This window comes from Lepidochelys olivacea (genome assembly GCF_965140295.1).
Source record: "Lepidochelys olivacea isolate rLepOli2 genome assembly, chromosome: 1".
Classification (NCBI taxonomy): Eukaryota; Metazoa; Chordata; order Testudines; family Cheloniidae; genus Lepidochelys; species Lepidochelys olivacea.
Window position 1 is genome coordinate 112947979 of NC_140411.1, and position 26069 is coordinate 112974047.

At 40.9% G+C, this 26069-nt stretch overlaps 1 protein-coding gene across 1 annotated transcript in view; it reads right to left on the reverse strand.

Annotated features, from left to right (window-relative positions):
* The window catches only part of ADPRHL1 (ADP-ribosylhydrolase like 1), a 33102-nt gene extending 13612 nt beyond the window's left edge, over window positions 1-19490 (reverse strand). The window contains exons 1-3 of the mRNA XM_084617512.1: window positions 19252-19490; window positions 6454-6618; window positions 1392-1517 (exon numbers count right to left, since the gene is read on the reverse strand). Coding sequence (XP_084473638.1) covers window positions 1392-1517; window positions 6454-6618; window positions 19252-19465 — 505 coding nt within the window. The 5' untranslated portion in view covers window positions 19466-19490. The remainder of the gene's footprint in view (window positions 1-1391; window positions 1518-6453; window positions 6619-19251) is intronic.
* Window positions 19491-26069: the final 6579 nt, after the last annotated feature.

Below are 26069 nucleotides of genomic sequence, written 5' to 3' on the forward strand. Positions count from 1 at the left end.
TACTATGTTCTGTACTTCAGGGTTCTTCCTATTTTGTTTTGGGATCTAACTGCCCTCAATAGGAAGCTGTGCAAGTAGTCTATGGTGTATATCTGCAGGTTGCGGATCATGGAATTTCACTGTGTTCAAGATAATATTGTCTTTTAAGAGACACTCGCAATGTAGGCTGAGTCAGAAAATGACTTGCTTGTTTTCTTATATCTACTTGTGAAATTTTTGAGCTTTTTTTCAAACACAGCCAAAAATACTGAGTGTAAACTTGAAAATAAAGCTAAGAAACCAGCTCGGTAATTGTAGACACTAAAGCCCCAATGCACAGCACTGGAACATGTGCTTAACTTCAAGCATATGAGTCAATGGTACTGCTCACATATTTAAAGTTAAGCACTGACCTAAGTGTCTTGCTGGATCAGGGCCTTATTCCTTATAAGAACATCCCCACCTTTTGGGCCATTCAATCTTTTTAGCACCTCAAGGTGTCAGACTATGCCATAATTCTGCTTCTCCCCACAGAATGCATTTTCCTGAGAGCATGGTCAAAGAGCAAAGGTGCAATAAGAAGCATGCCACTCACTGGTGCAGATTGTGTGTTTGTTAAAGACATGGTCAACATGAAACATCGAAATAAAACAGTACAGAATGCAACTAGTTGCATTAAGTTAGGAATACAATCATAAAGCCCTCATATGTGATTTGATTTGATATTTTGTTGGTGGCACTAGATTTATTAAATATGAAACTGTGCTATAGGGAAAAAGTTTGCTGATAGAGTAATGCTGGTCTTCAAGGAATTGTCAGGAGTAAAAATTGTCAGGAGTATTTTACAAAGTTACATCTCCAAATGAAACCATTACACCTGCTCCATGTCATAGTTCATTGTGTGTTTCTCTACTACTGTTTAAGTGGCACAGAAATATAAAAATGAACCTTCAGAACACAAACAAATGACATATTTGGATTTCTTCCTAAAACATGTGGATTTGGAAACATCTTGATATCCAATTTGCTCTCTTCACATCTATAGCTAACATAATCTGATGAGGTAAGACCCCATAACAGAAAAACAGTATCTTCTGAAGGATAAACCTGCGTGTTCACAGGGTCTTCTGGATAAAAGTGAAATTGTTACACAGTAATTTGAGCAGGATAGTAACATGCAAATTCTTCAGTCATTACAAGTGATGTTTAAGGGGGTTTTCCACCCTACAGCTGGAGTTGCTATGTATTGAACAAATACCTCATGGATGGCATGGCTCAAGTCAGAACCTAGGGGTCTCCAGATACGGCAGTAGTTCAACCAAGTGAGCTAACAGGAGCTGTGCTAGTCTGTTCCAAATTGATTATTAGTCATACATATCACAGGCAAATAATTTTATTTCAGTGGATGTTACCTGTAGGGTGATTATGAGTCATTCGTCCACATTCGATGCTCACTTCAATAAGAGTTTCTAGCCTCTCAGGCTTCCAGTATTTCATCCCTAAACACATGGCTTTTGTAGCAGCTCCAAATCCAGAACCTACGTTAAAAAATGTTACAGGCTTTAAAAAGGAAATAATTATACACAAAATGTAGAATGCCATTGGAAACAAGCATATTTTGCTAATTCAAATAACATTTAGGGAACAGCAAGCTATCAGTCAAACTGTACCGCAGTTTTCATAGCCTCACACATGGATCCGTGCCTCCACATGTGGAAACCTCATTACAATTGTCATTAAAAGTCCTGTAAGGAACACTGTAGGTGCACAAAAATAAGTGTTCTCCCTTTTCCCTTATTTCCCAGTGGGAGCAGCGATTGGCCGAACCTGTGGACGCGGCAGGTAAACAAACCAGCTTGGCCCGCCAGGGGCTTTCCCTGAACAAGTAGTGGACTTTGAGAACCACTGCTGTAGTGGTTTTAGACTCTTTTGCTCTGTCCCATAGGGTTGCACCCTTTTGTTCCAGTCCCACTTTGCCCACCATTTCTGGTCCCCCTCTGTTTTTCATTCTTCTACATTCAAGTCAGGCTGTTTTCTTCTTCTCCTTCAAGCTGACATGGGCACCAGTGGGGGGAACATTGAGACCACGGGGGAGAGAGTCTTCCTCATCTCACTTCCATTCCCTAGTGCCATGATGGCCTCTAGCAGCTGAGTGGTGTAACTGCAGGAAAAGACCCCCTCAGTGCCTGTAGCCCTGGCCTACAGCATGCTCAGTGCAGAGAGAAACTTGGAGAATTTAGCTGCCAAACCCTAACAAGACTCTCCATTTAGGTGTATTGGCAGAGTTACAGCAAAAGGTACATCTCTGATACCAGGGTGACCCACCTGTCAAATTTCAAGTCTTTGGTCTAGAGCATGGAGGGCCCAAAGCTACTCAATTAAATGGTTAGGAGAATTTTTTTTAACACTGGCAAAACAACATATTTCCCCATAATCTCTTAGAAACAGCTAAACCATGTTTGTTGAAGCCTTAACAAAAATTCAGCCCAAGGCAAATGCCCAGCATGGAAAATTTCAGCCTGAACGATTAAAGTTTAGCAAGGTTCTGAGTCACTGAAAACAGGGTCTTACAATGGAAAACATTAGGCAACATTAACTACAATCACTGCCAGTTCAGCCTATAATACTAGAATCACTTCATCCTTTAATAAAAAGAAAAGGAGTACGTGTGGCACCTTAGAGACTAACAAATTTATTTGAGCATAAGCTTTCGTGAGCTATAGCTCACTTCATCCTTTAATGTAATTCAGCTACTTCTGAAACAGAATATGGCCATTATTTGACAGTGTACAGAAACAGCACACAACAGTTTATCACAAGAAGTGACTAGGATCACTGTATCCAGAGGAAATTGAGCACACAAAATTTATGTAGGCAATATGTAGTTACCCGCTCTGCAATTTTCTCCAGGACATGGAGGCCAACATAGCAACTTTTGCAAAAGTGAGACACTCTAGAATGACCACAAGAAACCAAGAATTTGGTTCTAACCTCATCTGAAAGATTAATCTCATCACCAGACTTTCAGTTCTACTGGAATCTTCTAATCTCGTGAAGACATTTAGATGCTTGGGTATAGGGAATCCCTCACCTCAATTAAATTGTGCTCTGCTCTCAAGATTTAAAAAAATCCTTCTTGAAATATACAGATCTGCATTTTTTATCTGCAGAATAGTTTGGCAAAACACAAGATGAAGCAGTGGGGGCAAAAAACTTAACTGGCTTCAAGACCGAGCTTGATAAGTTATGGAAGGGATGGTATGATGAGACTGCCTACAATGGTATGTAGTTGATCTGTGACTGTTAACAGCAAATATTTCCAATGGCTAGTGATGGGACACTAGATAGATTGGGCTCTGAGTTACTACAGAGAATTCTTTCGTAGGTGTCTGACTGGTGCATCTTGCCCACCTTCTCAGGGTCTAACTGATCACCATATTTGAAGTTGGAAAAGAATTTTCGTCTGTGTCAGATTGGCAGAGACCCTGGAGGTGTTTTGCCTTCCTCTGCAGCATGGGGCATGGGTCACTTGCAGGTTTACACTAGTGTAATGGTTGATTCTCTGTAACTTGAAGTCTTTAAACCATGATTTGAGGACTTCAGTAACTCAGCCAGAGGTTAGGGGTCTATTACAGGAGTGGGTGGGCAAGGTCCTGTGGCCTGCAATATGCAGGAGGTCAGACTAGATGATCAGGATGGTCCCTTCTGACCTTAAAATCTATAAGTTTTCATTTTAGAGAATTCTAGTTTAAGGCATCCTAAGAACCATACCTCCAGCATGAGAAGAAGAAGAAGGAGAAGGCTGAGAAGAATAGATAGGAACCCGAAGAGCTAATTAAACTATGTAACGGTGATACTCTGTTTCTAGAGGTATATATAGCTTTCTCAGGGTCACCCATGCAGTCTCCGTCTGCTTGAATTTCCTCAGCCTCGACTTAAAATCAGCTAGAGCATGCATAGTGCCCATCACAGGGGCATTGCCCAGTCCCTGACACACAGGAGGAGTAAATGGACTGGAGTTGCCAGGATTACTTTCCTTCCCTCCCAGAAGCTGTGTTGAGGAACTGAGCATGTGAGAGCAGACCTATTCATGTTGAAGAGAGTTGGCTGCAGAAGGGCAAAAATAAACAATGATGGCATGCACTGCAGTGTTTTGGTCCTGATATTGCATCAATATTTGATGCTGTTGAGTGGTGTTGATGCAGTGTCATATCACAGCGATACAGTATCATATCAACCCAGTGAGATTTACATTACTATATTTTAGTGACTGTGACTATTTCATTTGTTGATAAAGTGGCTCTCCGGTTCTTCAAGGTTAAACTGTATGTATATGTGTGTATATATTACTAAATGTATAGCTTATTTAACCTTGAAGACCTGGAGAGTCACAAATTAAATAGTCAGAGAGACCCTCAAATATATATTATGTATATACACCAATCTCTCACTATGTGACAGAGAACAGTGCTAAAGGATGGTAGGGTTATCAGTGAAGAAAAAATTGGTCTTGGGAGTTTAATGCTGTAGCTATCTGAACGAAGATAATATAATCAGATCTTTCGTTTTCCGCCACTGAAGAGTTACACTGAAAAGATTATCTATCTATAGGGTGACCAGACATCCCATTTTAAAGGGACAGTCCGGTATTTAAGTCCTCCTGCAGGTGTCCTGACTTTTTCTTAAAAACAGGCAAATTGTCCGGTATTTTCTGTCTCACCCCCATCAGTACTGGCAGGTCCTGTTGCTGGCCAGATCCCTGATTGCCAGCTGCCTGCCCACCACCGGTGAGTGTGTTTGTGTGTGGGGGGTCAAGTGGCCAACAATAGGGGTGGGTGTGCAAGGCTGTTGGCGGGGCAAAGCTGCAGTATATGGGGGTGGCCGCTCCCACTGCGAGGCCCTCAGTGCAGCCCCCACTGCGTGTTGGCTCTTGACCAGCAGGGTCCCATCCCCCAACCTGTTTCTGGATGGCACTGGCTGGGCACTGCGAGCTCTGGTGGCTTGGGAGTGAGGGCAGGCACCAGGTAGTGGCTGGCTACATGTTGCCTCTGCTGCCCACCCATTGGCCCTTTACATGCTCCCCTTCTCACTGTCCTCTCCCTGCTTTGCCCCTTCACCCTCCCCACCTGCCCCAGCCCCGCTGCTCCTCCATATCTCCCTTGGCAGGACGTGTCCCATTCCCAGCGGTGTGCTGAGAACCAGCCCCTGGACAGAGCGCTCAGCTCATCAGCAGCCTGGCTGGCAGGCTCCTTCTGTCCCCCACTGCCTCTGGCTGGGCTGGCGCCCCAGGAAAGCCCAAGACCCTCCAGCCCTCAGCACTGGCCCGGAGGAGCCGAGCCCTGGTGCACAATGCATCCTAAAGGGCGTAGCCACTTCTTGCCCATGCTGTAGACGGGGGACAGGAGGCAGCTGGGTTATATCGGTGGTCAGCAGCAGCCTGGAGGTGTTAGCTGCCTCTCAACACTGTGAGGGCAGGAAGAGACAAGCTACTTTCAGCCACAGGAGAGCAGGGAGGGAGGGAAGAGATGAGCTCTTCAAAGACATGAGCCAGGTCATCCCTTCTCCCCACCTCCCCTGTGGCTGGAAGCAGCTCCCATCCTTTCCCTCCCACACAGTGCCAAAAGGCTGCCGCTGGCCACATTCTGGTGTGAACCCTGGCAGAAATCTAGAGAGGGGAGGCATGTGACCCTGCTTGCCCCACCCATGTGTTGCCTTGGGAAGATGCAGCGCCAGTTATCAGGAGAGGCGGGTCCATCCTGGGGGTCCAGCCAGGCATGGAGCATGGAGAGTGCCAGGCAGGAAGGGGTTGGGTTGGTCAGTCACCCCCCTCATGTGAGAGAGGTGTACGGGAATGTGTGTGTGTCACCTCTCCCTGTGTGAACCCTAAAGCCTTAGGGGTAAGAAGGTAAATAAAAAGAATCCAACTACGCTGCATTTATTTTAACAGGGGCTCAGTCAACTTGATGTTAATTTGAACGTTTGTACTGCATAGTTGTGATTGATTGCCATTGAACTCGCTTGAATACAAGTAATTTTACCAGGTGTCCCGTATTCAGCATAGGGAAATATGATCACCCTATCTATCTATCTCAACTGCAAGCTCAACAATTTGTCTTTTTCAGTGGGATCATTAAAAAGATCAAAAACTAGAGAAACAAAAATGGAAACATGGTGGAAAATAGTCTTTAAAATAAACATGAAATTCAGTGACAAAATTCTGGACCCAGAAGCATACAGCCGGGAATAAAGTTTCTTTAAATAGATGTTAAGCAGGCCAGAGTTGATTTACAAAAGGACATAGTGCCCTACAAAAGGAATTTCTTGCATATCACTTGCCATTTTTGGACAAACCTAGCATTGTTACAGTAGTAATATCTTATTTGTGGAGGGGAAAAATAATCTATTTCTAGATATTTAACTTTAAAATAAATGTGTTATTAACTATCAATATATAACAGATAGAAAATACTGTACCCTTTTCATTAAATGGTGTGTGCCAAGCTAGGAGATAGTTATCTGGTTTTAACTGTGAGCAACCTTCAATGGTAGCGGGGTCTGACCATTTCCCTGGAAGTTTGTCAATAATCTCAACATAGCGTTTTACCAAGTCACGATACAGGTCTTCTAAACACCAGTAATCTGTTCAGAATAAAGAATAAAGGACCATTATAAGTGGTAAAAAGAAGAGGGGAATCATGCAACCCAATCATGCATTTTTCAAATACTACTATTTTTCATTTCTAATTTATGTGAAGATTTGTTAAACATAAATGAATACAAACCCGTTTATACAAACCATTAAAACAGTCCTGGAGAGGGTACATCTGCATCTCCGTCCAAATTGCAATAAATAATATAAACAAGCAAAAGCAGAAAACACTAGAGAGACATATTTTCATTTAGTTAGTTAGTTATTATTTTAATTCCCTCCAGTGACTGTTGCTTCAGCACCCATTTAGGCCCTCATTGAACAAGGTACTTAAACATGTGCCTCACTTTAAGGCCGTGAGAAGTCCCTTTGACTTTAATATGGCTATTCAAGTGCTTAAAATTATGTACATGCTTTAATACCTTGACAAACCAGAGCCTCTGAGTTTATATGTGGACACTAGTCCAGTTCAAGACTGAATTACCCTGTTTAAAAAATTGCCACTCGCTAGTTTTCAATTCTACTGGTTCATGCGTAATTAAGCACAGGGGCAAATTAGTGGTTTTTAATATATTTTTATTAATTGTAAATTTTATATAATTATTGATCATTTATTTAGATTTGCGGACTTTTTGGTGCAGAGGTCCATGTCTTCCTATATTTCTTCAGTGTCCAACACAATGAACTCTTGATCCTCGGTGGGTGTTACCATGATATAAATTATGATGATGAGGATGGTTAATAATAATAGTGAATCTCTATACTCTTTGTGATTTTCTTAGCAAATGCAGGGGCGGCCCTAGACTAGCTGCCTGCAACTGGTGCCATAGGTGAACCATGCAGTCATGTCTCCCCACCCCCAAGCCCCAAGGGCAGATCTAGGCTGAGGTTTTTGGTAAACTGGGAAACATTTTGCCCCTTTTTTCCTTTTAATGTTTTTTAAGCATTTTTTTTAAACATTGGCTTAATTATTCGGTTTGTCCGTAGGTCCAACCAATGTTTCTGAGATCAGATAAAATAGAGACACGAAATTTTCAGAATAGATTTGTACACAACAGCTAGATGATATTTCAGTCCGATTTCAAATAGAAATGCATTAAAATGTTAATTATAATTTTTTATTACAAATCCAAAACTATCCATTACGCTATCCTGCTTTAACTGCCATTACCACCACATCCAATATAGAAAGAAATAAGAAAACTCTTCAATGAATTTTAACCTGTATTTAAAAAACACTCCGAATAAAAAATGCTCTGGGCTCTTAAAACATGACTTTTCTTGGTTTAAGTTTTGAAAATTCAGTCACTAGTTCTTTTAGATCCAATTTTCCAGCTATTTCATGCTCTATTGACATTGTCGCAAGTCCAACAAGTCTCTCTTGCACCATTGTTGAACGCAGATAAGTTTTTATCAATTTTAACTTGCTAATGTCCCCACTAGCTACAGAAACTGGCAAAGTTAAAAGGATGCGAAGAGTTAAAAAAATGTTTGGAAAATTGTCTGTGAGTTTATTTTCACAAACAAACTTCAGTACTTCTTCAGGAGTGGAATGTGTCTTAAGTCACCTTGTAAAAGCCTGAAGCTTACTACACAAATCTGTAGCATCAATGTCTTTTGAATTTTCACGAGTCAATGCCAACTCCAGTTTTATACAAAATTCTCTTATCTGTTTTGCTGTTTTCTTTTGCAAGCTGTGGATATCATACAGACAGCCAAATACTGACTGCTGCATCTGTTGAAATCTTTCGTCAACCGAGTGAATAGCAGTATCAAGGACTGTGAAGTAGAAATTCACTTTGAACCTTTGTTTTGGGTTCTGAATGGGTGTGTCTCGTCCTTCATATGAAAACTGCGGTTTCTTTTGCCGAATGCGAACTGGCTCTGGTTCAAATTCTGTCGGAAAGTCTATTTCTTCAGCAAGCTCAAGAGAATCTATCAGTGTTCTTTCGAACCCTTCATCACTTCTGAATTTCTCCAGAATATTTTTAGTTTGCTACAATTTTTGAATAGCAGAATGTATGTTCAAGTTCTTTTCCTGAAGCTGCTTACTAGTGAGGTTAATTTTGAAAAGGATATTATACCACAAAATGAGTGAAGTCACAAATTTGAACTTGGAAAGGCCATTTGCAAGAGCTTCTGCATCTGAACATACCACATTGTCAGATGATCCAGAAATTTCAATTAGGGCATCATAAATGTTTCCAAGTTCATAGCAAAGAGGCTTCAAAGCATCAATGCAACCCTCCCATCTTGTCTGACTACGTGGTTTCACAGTTAGAGAATTCACATGGCAAGTCAGAATCTCCCAACGGCGTGTTGAGCCTGAGAAAAACACATAAACATGTTACACCAGGTCAAAGAAACTGCTTGCCTCCAAACAGCATCTAGCAGCATAATTGACAACCAAATTCAGAGAATGCACACTGCAAGGAACAAAAAAGGCCCTAGGATTGATTTCCATCATTCTCCTTTGCACACCTTTGTCTTTACCCTTCATATTACTCCCATTATCATAGCCTTGGCCATATAAATTTTCAACAGATAACGACATTGTTTCAAGCTCTTGTAGAATAGTTTCAGTCATAAATGCTTCAGTTGTCTCCTTCAGTGGTACGAAACCCAAAAAATGTTCCCTATGAGCACTTTAACATTATCTTTGTCAGCAGACTTTTCCATAGCCACAAAACGAATGATCATCATCATTTGTTCAATATGACTCACATCTGATGTACAGTCCAGTATTATTGAAAAGTATTTTGCAGAATGGGCAGCTTCTACAATTTTCTTTTTAATGGCATTTGCTAGGATTTGAATCAGTTCATTCTGCATATTTTTTCCTAAGTAATGAATCTGTGTTTCATGATCAGTTATTTTACGTAGGTACTCCTTCATGACTGGATCAACCAAAGCTAGGTATTCAACAAATTTTAAAAAGTTTCCATTACCTGGAGTGTAATTTTTCATTTCTACTGCAGCCGTGGAATGCTAAATTTTGCCCACTGAGAATACTCACTAAACAGACACTCTAATACTTGTTGCCAATATTCTTCTTTTTTCCTTGATCACACATACATTTTCTTCATCAGTAGTTTTTCCTTTTTTCAATCATAATTCAAGTTCTTTCCAATTTTGAAAACATTCCACATGTTCTGTACTCTTTCACGTGAAGAGAGAATTGAAGATATGTTTTTCCAGTCCTTCGAACCATTTTCAGTAAGTGATGTACCAATTGCTTGATTTCTAAACAACTTGCAGCAAAAGCAAAACACAGAGTCCTTTGACACTGAATATTGTAACCAGTTTCAATGAATTTCTTCCCCATTAATGAGTTTCCTCTTGTAATGCTGAGCAGAGAATTTTCTTTTATTTCCATCCTTAGGGAAGGGAAAATCATGAACTGGTTTGGGTCCATGTTCCACGAGAATTTGCTGCACACTGTCATCACATCTGGGCCATGAAGCTGGGTCCCCATATGGTAACTTGTTTGTAACTTCCTCATCCTTTCTTCCTTCTACTTTATTTACTTCAATTTCTGCATGTGTCTCTTAAGGTGAATAAATTTTCTCCAACTTCCATATCAGTCTGATGCTGTGAGCTGCCTTCATCTAGAAATAAGTTTCTATCATCTTGAGTTTCCAAACTGTTTTTTTGTGGATGTGAGCTACCCTCATCTCGAAGTAATATACCTTCATCTTGATGTTCCAAACTGCTTCCATGCGGATGTGAGCTAACCTCCTCTCCAAGTAAAATTCCCTCATCTGGATGCTGTGAACTGCTTCCATCTTTATTTGGATTAAAGTGACGATACTTCAGGAAGGATCCCTACTGTTTTGCTTGGTCCTTTTCTTTCTCAGCCTTTCATTTACGATACTCAGCTCCTGAGGGTTTTCTTTTCCTCTTTCTGACATGGGGCATTTGAATATTGTAATGTACTGTGCTCCTGACAGCAAGCATTATAGCTTTAAGGATGGCTGGCACACCCACCACATAACTGGCAATTTAAAGCACATTGCAGCCATCCCAACATGTCTTTTCACTGCTTAAAGGTTCAATGATTAGTAACATACACTCACTTACCTATTAAAACAGTCAGTTACAGCATTTACATGGAAATAAAATGACCTTTTTTGACGTTATAACCTGACACCGGTTGTTTGGAAAGTAATCCGCTTCCTCGCGGTTACCCGCTTGGAGTGTGACGTCATCACTTTTGTAGTCTATTAAGCATTAATACTGTTACTTTTCTTTTATTGACCTTATTTATTACATGTGAACCAGTTATAACAAAGAAAAGTTCATAATTATACAGCCCGATAATAACACTAAGGTTTAATAACTCTTAAAGATACTCACATTTTGGATTTATAACACTGAAAGATGTTATTCTTTATTCTTTGGCACTAAGAAACACAATTTTCCACAGTATTCGCTTGATTCTTAACCATCTACCTGTGATGTGTGTTAAAATGACCATTTGACGTGTATCAACTCACAACATCTCCGCTCTACATGAATTTCCGGCTATGCGATCTTGATGTATATTTGAGTTAGGTGTCACTAGCATTGCAGCTCTTGCTGCTGGCAGATGTGTTTCATTGTGGCTGAGTTATTGCTTATCAAAATTGCAGAGTGGGTCATCTTGACCCTATGTCGCAAATTTAAAAAAAATTTCACTAAAATATTATTTATTTTTGCAGTAAATAAAGGATCTGACATATTAATAAATTCTCAGAAATGTAGAGAAATGAATTATAATTCATATTTCCTCCGTACGCGCACAGGAATTGAAATAATGACATCATTATTTTATTTGTATTTTTTTTCATCTTTTTCTTTTTTTTTCATTTTCTTTTTTTTTTTCATTTGATTTTTCTCCCCTCGAATTTGGCACCCAATTTAACTTGGCACCCTAGGTGACCACCTAGTTCACCTATATGGATGGACCACCCTGAAATGATTCTCTGAAATATGGTCATTAACTACATTTACTTGTTGGTTATTTCTACTGTGCTGAAACCTGAGGTCTTCACTGAGAGCCCTTAGTCATGTTGAATAATACATTGCTTCTTCAGTAGGGCTACCTGTTGGAGTAAATTACTAAGTACACCAACACCTCATCAGCTCATTCCAATTGGGCTTAAAAGAATGCACCTGGACCCTTGAGGGAAGAGAGACCTGGTGAGTCAGGGCTGCCTGGGTCAGTTAGGAAAGGGCTGATGAGATCTGCCAGAGACCGGGGCAGGGGCAGGAGGTCCCTTTAGGAAGCTGCAGATGGTTCCTGGGGAAGGCTGGAGAGCAACAAGGGGGGGTTTGCTGGCTAACTTCCTCAAGCCAGAGAATCAGGGCTGGAGACCAGAAAGCAGCAGAGGGAAGTACCTGCTGGCTCTATGCTGGAGAGCTGAAGCGGAGAGCCAAAGAGGGCTGAAGGCAGGGAGCAGCTGATGCGCTTACTCACTGACATCTCCACACTGGAGAGCTGGATCCAGGGGAACTGTGGGAGAGCTAGGGGGACAGAGGGATGCTCTCCTGGTGAAGATGCACTTCCAGCAGAGAGGCTGTGGGGATTCCTGCTGGGAAGAGAGGGGTTGCACTCCATCCGGCCAGAGCAGAGGGACGGAAAATTACTGACTGGGAGCCTCAGTGTGGTGGAAGATACCAGAGTGTTGTATGGAAAGACTCACAGCAGAGATGCTGGTGGGCTGCCCACTGGGAAGAGTGGGGTGTTAAGGACAGTATACACTGGGTGTAGGAAACTGATTATGTTTGGGACTTTTGTTGGGGATTTTTTGAATGATGTTTTGGTAATAAACTGGCCCCAAGGAGGGCTGTTATTCAAGCAAGACAACCTGAAATTGAGTTACTGGGAACTCTGAATGGGGAAACTGAGGCAGGAGTACCTGTTGGGCTGCAGGATGGTGCTCTATGACAGGAACAAATAGTGAAAATCACATGCCTCAGGCATCCTGTGGGGAAAGCTCATCTAATAACACCTCTATTTCAGTCACTGTCCAGTTCTTCAGAATAATGGAAGAGAGTCAATTTAAGGCAAGGAATGCAGGCTCATAATCCAGGGATGTTCTTTAAATGACCATATATGCAGTAAAACAAGGTTAAAAACAGCAGTTTCCCTTCTTCCATCTGTAGCGTATCATATAAAACATATCCCTCAACCCACATGGAATCCCAGAGGAGCAAGGACATCTTCAAGCCACCCCCTGCCCCCCATTTCAGACTTAGCCAGATGCCATTTTATGTAGGTGGGAAACAAGAGGCAGAAATGTATCAGTTGGGTAGGCACATGCTTCCTTGCACATCAGCTACCTGGAGCTAATGGAAGGGCTTTTGCCACCAGAAGGTGGATTAAGAACCAGGCCTGTTCTTGTATCCTTTTAAAAAGAACATGGTAGCATAAACTGCTTGGAGATGAAATCACAGAGATTGGCAAATATTTGCCTACTACTATAAAAGCTGTCTTCAATACCAAATCTATCTTCAATACTCTGGTCTAGAACATCCTGGGACCGCCTCAGTAGTAGTATCTTGACGGGTCCTGTATCTGCAGACTCACAGGGGAAGTTTTCAAGTTGTTATCTCAGCAATTAAGCCCACTAGAGATAGAAGCTTGTTTTTCTTCAAAACTGAAGCCTGATTATTTAAGTGCTTGTTCATGTCAGGAAGGACATGACTGGTTTCAGTCATATCTGTATGGTTTCTCCTGCTCTTGGTAATATCAAGAGGTATCTTGATCTTCCTTCCATGCAATAAAGCATGCACTGAAAGAGCTCCTGGGATTGCTTCAACCTTTGTTCCTGGATGAGACTTTCTGCTTGGATGTTTGGCCAGATTCATGGGACCTAGGCTTTAGCTGAGTCGGTATGAGTATCAGCTGCCATTGCTGCTTGTTGCATATCCTTTCTCAGGTGCTCTGGCTGGCAAGATTGCAGTTCTGTGGTCATGCAAATGGAGAGGCTGACTGCTGTAGGAAATGTAGATTTGAATTGTGGTTTTACCATCTATGCTTTTGACAGCAGTAATTAATGGGACTCAAATAGCACTTGAATGTTGAAACTCTATGCTTTGCCTTAACAAAGTGAAGAGTAAAAAAGAATCATTGTGATTTTTTTCCTTAGAGGGATGTTACCAGAAGAAAAAAAATCAAGATTTTAAACACCAAAAAAGGTCCTGTTTAAGGAACAACTGAAAGCTAAAGTGCTGATGACTGTTGTGGTGAATACATTACAGAAGAAAAGGCACTTGTCTGTCACTTCCCAGTCTTTATTAAAATCCTGACTTCCTGGTATAATCTCTCTGGGAAAAAATCACACTTACACATTGCTTTGTTGGAGAAGATGTGAAGGAGTATAAGAATAATACAGTAACATAACTGATAACAGTTACCATTCTTCATGATTCCTCATTCCCCACTCACTTGCTCTATGTCATCAACATAGATGCTTGAATGAATACTGCCATTATAATGGAAAAGCCATTCAACTTCAGTACTGGTTTTGTGTCCATTTGATACAAATCTTTCAGCTTTTAGAATCACACTACAAACTCTAGGCCCTATCCTGCCAACTGACTCTCATGGGAGACCCTAACTTCAGTGTGGCTGTGTGGGAACAAAAGACCACCAGCACTGAGAAGCTGACAGGTCCTTCCATTGTAAGGTTTTCACAACACAGATCATGTCTGCTCTTGTGTTTATACAGTGCTTAGAGGAATGGGGCAGACTCCCAGTTGGAACCTCTGGATGCTACTAATAACAAAACACATACACAAAAGGTGAGGTGAAAGAAGAGGAAATAATGAAATGTTCTTGCAGCTGCAACAAAGGATCACTAAGTGTGTTATTAACCAATACAGCTAATAGGATTTTTTCCCCGTTTTTACTTTTTTGGGATCAGGGGTCTTCCAAATCTCTGATGAAGTTTCCCCCTTCTATGTACATTCAGCCTTATGCTCCTCAGTCTGCATCAAGGCCACCATCTTGGATGAGGAAGGCAGGAGCCTTCAGATGCTGACAATGCTGCTCCTTAAGCTTCAAATGAGAGAAAACAATCCATTTAGCAGCAGCTTCACAAAGTCACAGGTACAAGTAGTAGCTGAATAGGCCCAATAGACCTGGTTCCACTGACTTGAGTTTTATTCCATTGACTTCAATGCTTTGACACAACTCTGAAATGAGAATCGGGTCCAATATCTTTTATTTGCTTTCAGCCCACCATGGTGTTATGGACTGCTCTAGTTCTGTTTTTCTTCAGGTCATACGATAAAAGTTCATTCATTATGCTTGTGTTCTTTCCAGGCATGTGGCTGTGGGCTGAAGAGTCTTCACTAAAATTCCCGTCTCCAATTTGCAACTGTCTCAGTAGTCCAGTCACGCATTTTGTTATAGTTTCTCCAGGCAGTGTGTACGGCATTCAAAGTGCAGGATAAACACAGTCGGACATTGATCCTGGGCAAATGAGTTGAGTGGATGATATGAACCTCAATTAATCAATAAATTAAAGGAGGGTAATGTAATTAAAGCCAAGCAATATGGCTTTATAGGAAATAGATCCTGTCAAATTAACTCAGTATGTTTTTGGATGAGATTACAAGTTTGGTTGATAAAGGTAATAGTGTTAATGTCACATACTTAGACTTCTGTAAGGCATTTGACCTGGAACCACGCGACATTGTGGTTAAAAAACTAGAATGATAGACAATTAACATGGCACATATTAAATGGATTAAAAGCTGGCTAACTGATAGGTCTCAAAATGTAATTGTAAATGGGAAGTTGTCATTGAACGGGTGTTTCTAGTGGGGTCCCACAGGGATTGGTTCTTGGCCTACGCTTTTTAACATTTTTGTCAATGACCTAGAAGAAAACATAAAATCATCACTGATAAAGTTTGCAGATGACACAAAAATTGGGGGAGTGGTAAGTAAGGAAGAAGACAGCTCACTGATACAGAGCAAACTGGGTTGCTTCATAAGCTGGGTGTAGACACACAATATGTATTTTAATAAAATTACATGTAGCTATATACATATAATAGACTGTAGGTCTGGAAGGGACCTCAGTAGGTCATCTGATCATCTCCTGCACTGAGACAGGACTAAGTATTATCTCTCTAAGCCATCCTAGACAGATATTTATCTAACCTGTTCTTAAAAACCTCCAGTGATGGAGATTCCACAAGCTCCCTAGGAAATTATCAGAAGGGTAGCTGTGTTTGCTGCTTTTACAGATCCAGACTAAGAGTCCTGTGGCACCTTATAGACTAACAGATGTATTGGAGCATAAGCTTTCATGGGTGAATACTCAGAGTGGAAGAAAGACTTCTGTTTTACTTCCAACATTCCTGCTAATACATCCCAGAATTATGTTTGCTTTTTTTGCAACAGTATTACATTGTTGATTCATATTTAGTTTGTGAGCCACTATAACCCCTAGATCCTTTTCTGCAGTACTTCTTCCTAGGCAGTCATTTTTCATTTTGTACTTGTGCAATTAATTACTCCTTCTTAACTGTAGATCTTTGCATTTGTCCAAATTGAATTTTATCCTGTTTATTTCAGACCATTCCTCCAGTTTGTCAAGATCATTTTGAATTCTAATCCCTTCCTCCAAAGTGCTTGCAATCCCTCCCAACTTGGTATCATCCACAGACTTTATAAGTGTACTCTCCATACCATTATCCAAATCATTTACAAAGATATTGAACAGAACCAGACCCAGGACAGGTCCCTGTGGGATCTCACTTCTCTTCCACTTTGATTGAAAACTACCGATAACTATTCTCTGAATAGGTTTTCCAACCAGTTGTTCACCCACCTTATAGTAGGTTCATCTAGGCTGTTTCTCTAGTTTTCTTATGAGAAGACCACGTGAGACAGTACCAAAAGCCTTACTAAAGTTGAGATATATCACATTTATTACTTCCCCCTATCCACAAGTCCCCCTATCCCCTGTCAAAGAAGGATACAAGGTTGGTTTGACATGATTTGTTCTTGACAAATCCATGTTGACTTTTACTTTTCACCTTACTATTTTCTAGGTGCTTACAAACTGATTGTTTGATTATTTACTCCATTATCTTTCAAAGTACTGAGGTTAAGCTGACTGGTGAATAATTCCTTGTGTTGTCCTTATTCCCCTTTTTATATATAGGTATTATATTTGTCCTGTCCAGTTCTTGGGTACCGATCCTGTCCTCCACGAGTTCACAAAGATAATCGCTGATGGCTCAGAGATCTCTTCAGCCAGTTCCTTAAGTATTCTAGGATGTATTTAGTCAGGCCCTGCCAACCTGAAGACTAGTTCTTAAGTCCTTAAGTCCTAATTTGTCTAGTTCTTAAGTTGTTCTTTTCCTATTTTAGTCTCAGATCCTACCCCATTTACACTGAAGTTTGCTGTGTTAGTAATCTGACCATTGTTAACCTTTTTGGTAAAAACTGAAACAAAAAAGGCATTTAACATCTCGGTCATTGCTGCATTTTCTATTGTTGTATTTCCCCTTGAGTAATAGGCCTACCGTCTCCTTGGTCTTCCTCTTGCTCATGTATTTGTAGATTTTTTTTTTAACCCTTTATGTCCCTAGCTAGTTTCATCTCATTTTGTGCCTTGACCGTTCTAATTGGCCATTTAGGAACAAAAAATGTAGGCCATACTTGCATGGGAAGCAGTGACTGAAAAAGATTTGGGGGGTCATGATGGATAATCAGCTGAACATGAGCTCCCAGTGCGACATTGTGGCCAAAAAGGTTAATACAATCCATGGAAGCATAAACAGGGGAATATTGAGTAGGAGTAGAGAGGTTAATTTTACCTCTGTATTTGGCACTCATGCAACAAATGCTGGAATATTGCTTCCAGTTCTAGTGTTCACAATTCAAGAAGAATGTTGATTAAATTGGAGAGAGTTTGTAGAAGAGCCATCAGAGTGGTTAAATGATTAGAAAGTATATTTTATAGTGATAGACTCAAGGAGCTCAATCTAAGTAGCTTAACAAAGAGACGGTTAAGGAGTGACTTAATTACCGTCTAAAAGTACCTACATGGGGAACAAATATTTGATAATGGGCTCTTCAGTCTAGCAGAGGAAGATATGACACCATCCAATGCTGGAAGTTAAAGCTAGACAAATTCATACTGGAAATAAGGCATACATTTTTAACCGTGAGGGTGATTAACCCTTAGAACAATTTACCCAACATTGAGGTGGATTTTCCATCACTGCCAAATTTTAAACCAAGATTGGATGTTTTTCTAAAAGATCTGGTCTGGGAATTATTTTGGGGAAGTTATACTGTGCTTGTGGTGATTTGTTGTTGTTGTTGTTTTTTAGGAATAGCTGTGCTTCTGTTGTATTTTAATAATACAATTTACTATTACACTACAGCATAATGAAAGGATTACAAGCAGGACTTGTCAGGCCTAGCAGATATAATTTAGACTTTTATAGAGCTTAAGAAGCAGGAAACGTGATGTGCATTTAATCATTGACCATATTCAGAAATATGTTAGACTGACATCTTGTCCTTATCTTTAGTGTATTAGCTATCCCTCAAACCATTGGTTAGCCAGTAGCCAAACATGAAGTATCCAACATTCTCTTCAACTGATCTCTGGACACTAAATTTAGAACAGTTCAGCAGCAGGCAGATAAAACATGAAATATGAGCACAAGTGAAATTGCATTAACTTAGACGATACATACATGTATCTATACATGCTAATACTTAGTTATATGTTATTATATTATTATATATATTATTACTTAATGTTAAGAGAAACAGACTAATTTTAAGAGAGGTATAAATATTTGCTTCATTTTGAATAAAAAGATCTCGCTAAACACTGTTACTATGTGCTTAATGGTGAGTTTTTGATGACAAGGACTTGCTAATCTTAAAAACTTTAGCTCAATGGGCAGAGAGTAGACATAAAAACCATTGCTTCCTAAAGAAGAAAATTAATAACTTAAGAAAATGCAGAAGTACTTGTTCAAACTTGTGTGATTTTAGAGAACGATGCATATAAATAGCAGTGACTGTTGTAATATATTTTAGGTGAAAATATAGTAATTTAAAATGGCTCTCTGTAGATCAAAGATACACATTTTTCTAACCAGGTTACTCCTTAATGAATTTAAGATGGCCCAGTGACATCATGATGTACTGTATTAATGATTAGTCTATATGCATTTTTTCTGCACAAGAGCGTCATTCTTTTAAATACGTTTATTCCCAGAGGGCAGTACTGTTCCCTGAAACTTAGGGCACAGAAAATACTTATTTAACCAACTTTTCACTTTGATAGGTACCAAGTGCCCCACTGTATTAGTATTTAATTTTTATTAGCTTTGAACCTTAGAAAAAATATAGGGAGACACTCTAAACCTAAGAAATCAAACCTTGTTATTTTTTGTGGCTATCAGAACATTACTTTCCCCTGGGAGACAAGTTGTGGGCTTATACTGTTATTCAGTAAAGCTGTGTCTTTAGACTCTGAATAGGTTCTCCCAAGCTCACTGCTCCCATATCATTTAGTGCCTATTTTAAGAAAGCTAGCAGCTCCACAGCTTTATTCCCTCCCAATCTAGGTTCGCTAGTCAGCCATTACTTACCTGTGATGACAGCCTCTGCTGTAGCCATGTGCATGAGGGTATTGTCACTCACTGGCCATTTGTCTCCAGACAGCACCAGGTTCTCAAGTCCTCCAATTTCCTTTAGTTCCTCTTGGATCTTTGCACCTAAAGCACTGTTTTCTCGGGTGAAATTTCGATAACCAAGAGCATCCCCTACCCCTGCCAGCAAGACAGCAGCCTTAAATTTCTCCATCACAAGGGACTTTGACACTTCTCACTTTCCTTTTGTCTAAAGCAGCCACTGAGTCTGGATCTTTCTTTGTTCCTTTGCCTTCAGCTGAGTTCAACTGACACTTTATATTAGACATTGTGTCACTGCACAGATCTCGCTGTATAAGGCAAGGCTTGCCTTTTCTGGCTTTGCAGGTGCCACCTCTTGTCCCAAATCCAATGAAGAGAAAATATTTCTTAATCCAAGTATATTTTACAGGGGGTTAGTTAATTGTAAAAACATGTGTGTACAACATGCAAGAAGTGAAATGTAAAGATCAAAATCATTCCTGCAATGCAGCATAAAGCAAGCCAGAAATACTTTGACGATCCACTTTAAGTAACTCTACACCCAGATAAACAAATGTGTGGTGGGGTGTTAATTTTTTTAATGGCTTGTAAATGAACATGTTTTTCTTTAGTTCTGTAATATTTTAGAATTAGTTTCTCTTTGTGGAACTGATTAAGAAACAGAAGCACAGTCTGCTGTTACAAAAGGATGTACAGAGCCCCTCAAATGCAATAGATTCAAGGTTGGAAAATTAGGTAGAAAGAAAATAAAATTCAGTAGCGCTTTCACATTTCTAACTATATCCAATGGCAAAGTTTTATTATCTGGAGGCACAGCTGGGTTTGTTACTGAATTTAGACAGGTGACCCAGAAAACACTGGCTCCAAATTAAGCTGCCTGATCCATTAAAAAAAACAAAACACCACACACACACACACACACACACACACTTTTGCTCTTCCCCTTTACAGTAGGAATGATTAACTAATTCATTGTGTCCTTGGATAAAATCAAGTAAAATAATAATTTATACCACACCGTGGACTGGGTCCTTGGATAAAAGCAAGCAAAATGACTTATACCACACCTACGAGTATTCTCCTCTCTAGAAAGGAATGTACTTTTCATACCAGCATGTCCACAGGCTGCATTTTAGATGTGACAGGAGATTAGCATCATATGTTTTGGAATCAATATTAAGTGATGATCATGGGGCCCTAGGAAAATTGTTTATCCAGAAAATGTCCAACTTGATGGATAATCTTATATTTTGATAAACACTCTTGTACTCAGTGTTTGGTTCACTCTGTGGCTATATATATATGACCAGCCCTTCTGTGGCATAATTTGGGGAGGGAGACTCCAGTCTTTGTACCCAATACCTTGCACCTGAGCACAACTATCCCTGTCCACTCTGTCTACACTGAAATGAAAAAACACAACACTGAGTCCCATCCCACAGCATGACAGCAGTCAGGAGGTCCACAGACTCAAAGAAGCCCAGGGACCCCTGCTTGTCATCCAGCTGGCCTCTGTCAATGTCCCTGTGGCCCCTGGCACAGCTACCCCTCCCTTAATAGTGGCTCATCACCAGCACAGCACCACCCAGCTCAGAGGGCCCATCTTGTCCCCTGACAATACTGAGCAGCGGAGGGAGCACAGCAGCTCCTGGTGGAGTGGGCAGAGGGAACACAAATACCATCTATTGAAGGTGAACTCTCAAGGAAGGGAGGATGGCAACCCCAGAGGTGGCAGCAATGGGGGAGGGTCATCTGTGGGAGTAGGATTGGGGACCCTAACAGCCATGCCACTGAGGCATTGGTAGCACCATACCAGATACAGGGGTTAAAGGGACAGGGTGACACTGGTCTGAGGTGCCATGATAGAGAAGAAGGAGAAGGGGGCACTGCAAGGGACTTGGCACCTAGATCAAGGCCTGCTGGCAGACAGTTGTCTTCCCCTGGGGCTACAGAGGTCAGACTCATGGCCTCAGATGGCCCCAAGGCCCTCCTCAACACCGCCAAGAAGGCATCCTCCCCATCAGCCACCAAGGTAAGCTCCACCTCAGCACTGACTGGAGGGCCAGGAGAAGAGCGACAGGAGCAGAGTCGTCCCCCCTCCGCTGCCAGAGCATCCCCGGTCAGCTCCTCCCGCTGGACCAAGGTGGCTCAGCAGTGCCCACCCCCAGATGCTGTGTGGGAGGCCTCTTTCCCCCCTTTCAGGTCACCAATGAGGTGCTGGGCTTACAGCTTACGTCTGTTGTGCTGACCACCCCACCCCCCATTACCAGTACCCAGTCCTCATTGGTATTGTCTGAGGGTGGGCCAGCAGGGGTAGGCTCAGCAGGCAGGACTGATAGGATGGGGATTAGAGGAAGCACAGATGGGACAACTGCACGAGGGACAGTCTCCACCTTGGATGGACCCACTCTCATGCTCCCTGACATTGCCTCAACTCCCCGCCATGGACCCCACCCTGATGGCTGGCGGTGGCGCTGCCCCAGGAACCCAAGCGGGGTTGTTAGCTGGGGAGGAGCAGGGACCAGGTGGGCAGTCACTGGTGCTGGCGGGGCTGGCACTCTCCCAGGACACAGGGAGTGCCTTGCACTGCTCCTTGCCAGACCAAGCAACAGTCCTTCTGGAGGTGCCTCAGAGCCTGCAAGAGGAAGCACCAAGCCTCCCAGGTTGGACTTGATTTAAATCACTAGTCAGGAAGACTCGATTTAATCATGGATTTCTACATAAAAGTGCATTCTTGTTAGTTGTTATAACCTTAATACATATCCTTCACAACTCAGAGATAGATGTAGGTTTCATTTTTAGAAGGTACACACTAGACATTTTTAAGTGATTTATTTAGAAAACTTTTCAGATTAGTTTTACAGCTATATCAGAAAATGAATGATTGTTTGGTTATTTCATTTACCAAAGGTAATTGAAGCAGATATTTATGAAGCCATTGGGAGGTGAACTATCCCCAATTCAACAGGTTAATCATTAATATTTGGAGGATTTTCTTGCCAAGCTGTATTAGGAGGAGAACATCACCAGACAGACATTTAAATTGTTTTATTTAATTAAAACAACAACGTTAAGTATTCTGGATTTTTTTCTTCAACAGCAAACATAGAATATTTCAACAAAACAAGCATATACATTTTCTAATTTAAATATTCAAGTTTTTTAAAATCAGGTTTGTTTTTGTTAAAATTGTTTTTAACTAAAATAGTTAAATGAAGTATTTAAAAAAGCAACAACAAAAATTAAATTGACTATGTCAGCCAGGTCAACATGAGAAACTTAAAATATTGACTTTTGCTGCTAACTCAGTTCTGCTGCTAACTTCATCTTCCTGTTTGTTCATAATCTGGAAAAGAAAAACAAGCTTTCCTGCTTTTTCAGATCCCAAACGATTTCTCAATTTGGAATGAATTAGTCCAAAGGAAGAAAATATTCTTTCGACACCGGCAGAAGAAGCTACTGCTGTTAAAAGGGGGATTATCACTTCAATAGTCTCTGAATTCAAGTGCTTAAGTGACTTCCACCAGTTCACTGGTGTGACTTTCTTTAAAACATCATCAGCAAACATATATTTCTTGAATGATGCACCCTTAGCTCTGAAGTTTATTATAATTGGCATTATGGAGGGATGATTGCTGGATGTCTATGTCATAGCCAATTCTTCCTTTTCAGCAGTTAAGGTTTGACCCTGGTACCGAGTACTGAAAATATTTAGAAGAAAATGAGCTGGAGACAGTTCTTGTCCCATTTGTTTTTTTAATGCTTATAATTTAACTCTGACATGGCATATTTCTCTTTTTAAGATCTCATTCAGTTCCTTCCAATTTCAACAGCGTCAGCAGTAAAGCCGCTATTTCCCTGCATTTTGTTCAATGCTACAGCAATAGGCTTCAGGGGACTCAGCATGTGTTCAACATTTCTCTTAGCCCAACGTTGAGAACTTTGGCTGTGACGGTGCCATCTATTTTTTCATGATTTTGTTCACAGACTGTCATCGGATTAGGTCAGTTCTTGAGATAGTGCTCAAAACCGTCCACTACTGAGATCCATCACACGTCTTGTGGGAGAGTTAGCTTGGTTCCTCCCACTTTTTTCAGAGCAGCTGCTGCAAAGTGGTTGTTACGGAAGTATATTGCAATTTTAACAACATTAGCCTTTATTTCTGGAACACTGAAGTCTCTGGCTAGGAGGTGCATCAAATGAGCACTGCAACCGTATGTTATTACCTTGGGACTCTCTTCACTCTCTTCTAAATAATTTCTTCTCATCTTGGATACATTTGCAGCATTGTCTGTGACCAAGCTGCCTACTAGACATTTGGATTTTTTTCAGTTTGTTAAAACTTTTACTGCTACTTCTTTTAAGTATTTTGCTGTTTGTGCATTTCCTGATGTATCAATTGTTTCTGTAAGGAAGACATTCCCTTCTTCTGTTGTCACAGAAGCACATACAACGGGATCATTGTGGACATTGCTCCACCCATCAAGACTCAGGTAAACAATTTTACCCTCTAGACCAGGGGTGGCCAACCTGTGGCTCTGGAGCCACATGCAGCTCTTCAGAAGTTAATATGCAGCTCCTTGGATAGGCACCAACTCCGGGGCTGGAGCTACGGGCGCCAACTTTCCAACGTGCCAGGGGGTGCTCACTGCTCAACCCCTGGCTCTGCCACAGGCCCTGTCCCCACTCCACCCCTTCCCTCCCCTGACCCTGCTGTGCCCTCGCTCATCCCCCACCCCCAGAGCCTCCTGCATGCCACGGAACAGCTGATTGGGAGGTGCGGGGAATGACAGGGAGGCACTGATCCGTTGGGCTGGGAGGCTCTAGGAGCGGGTGGTGCTGCTGACATATTACTGTGGCTGTTTGGAAATGGACATTGGTAAATTTTGGCTCCTTCTCAGGCTCAGGTTGGACATTCCTGCTCTAGACCTTTTCGACACTGCTCAATTTCTCTTTCATACACTTTATCCAGCAATTTGACTGCAACATCTGCGCTGTTGGGAGGACTGTATCCTGGTCTTAATGACTGAACCATGTTAATGAAGTGTGGGTTCCCAATCATATGGAAAGGAGAGTTTGTTCCATAAACAAACCGGGCAATTTTTTCATCAATCATCTCTTTTTGTAATCTGCTGGTTCTTATCACAAAACTTATCTGTGGTTGTTTCTGGATGATGGGGATTTTTTTTTCTTTTTGCTACAGGTGATATACTATGGCTATGTGACATACATGATGTGACTGAAACACTGTCATTGGCAGATAACTCTGAAATTAGAGAAAATGATGGTGATCTTGAAGGTGGATAGTCTTCAGAATCCTATACGTCGAGGATGGATTCTCCTAAACAAAACAAGTCAATGCAGTTATTTAATTATTATTCCCATACTACTCCTTTAGTATTACTCATTGCATTTACTGACACTCAGAACTACTTTAAAGATGAAATTGTAAAAGGAAGATCTGCCTATTTCAGCTATTTATTTTTTATCACAATTGCATCTAAAATGATAGTACCATAGAGTAACAAACTATTTTTTGCTCAAACGTGACAATTCAAGAATAATTCAGAAGGGAGATAGACAGTCCTTAAGAAAAAAGTACAAAATAAAAAAGTTTACCAAGCTGAAGATCCTGCATGTTCAGACATGTTCCTTTCACCATCTTCAACGCAACTTCCTCCTGAGAAGGAACATTTCTTATGATGTTGTTTCATTTGGGCAACCAGGCCTTGCATTTCTTTGTTACACCGTTTGCATTTTGCACGCATGCCTGTCTTACCTACAGGTAGAGGAACTTCATTAAAATATTCCCAAACTGGGTCTCTTTTACAGCCTGCTGCCATTATAGGTTTTCCCTTCTAGTGAGAGAATGGTATGGTAGATCTCAAATCAATGAAGGATACACTCAGAAAGACCTCAAGACTTCTGGAACATGCTGCTCAAACAGTTTCACTTTTGTTTCTACTGCCTGTCCCTCCCTTCTCACAATTATCTCCAGACTTCTTCTCCTTGTCCTTGCCCCCAACAATCTTCTATTCATTGAACTTTTTGAAACTTTGCACTTTTAGAAAGAGGTAAGGGATTGACCCTGTGTACACAAATTTGCAGAGGGACAATAGGGTTGAGGTCTCTTATTTCTCACCTCTATATATTATTTATTTTTAAACACATTTTTGCTGTTAAACAAACATGTTATCTCTGGAGACACAAATCCACAGTCTGAGAACTGCAAAACTAAGCATCTCTGATGGTATCTTCTAGACTGAGCACTGAGTCCCATTGGATAGATAGAAAGATTAACCTAAATAATCTATACAGAAGCCCCTGGAATACTATAAGATTGGGTCCCTAATCCATGAACTATTGGAACTCATTTACAAAACTTTTCTTAAATATTATATGAATATATTGTCTTATACTATAGAATTATAATTTATAATCCCTATTCCATGATGAGATATCTTTGAGCTATAATCTTTTCCTCAAAAAGCATTCTATCAAAAAATCCTATTTAAATAAAAAAAAATCTGATAAAAAAAAATCATTGATTTTTATCCACCCTGCAGCCTCCCCAGTGAATAATGCATATGACGAAAGGCCCTGAAAGGGCACCACAAAGGACCCTTCCAAGCTCCCCCTGCCATATGCCATCTCCAGCAGCTAGATGGTAACTTCCAGTGGAATGCGAGCACCTGAATGTGTGTGGGGCCTCTGAAGCCCTGTAGGAGATGGCTGATGGTTTCCCCAGGGACACAAAGGGAAGCAGATGAGCAGCA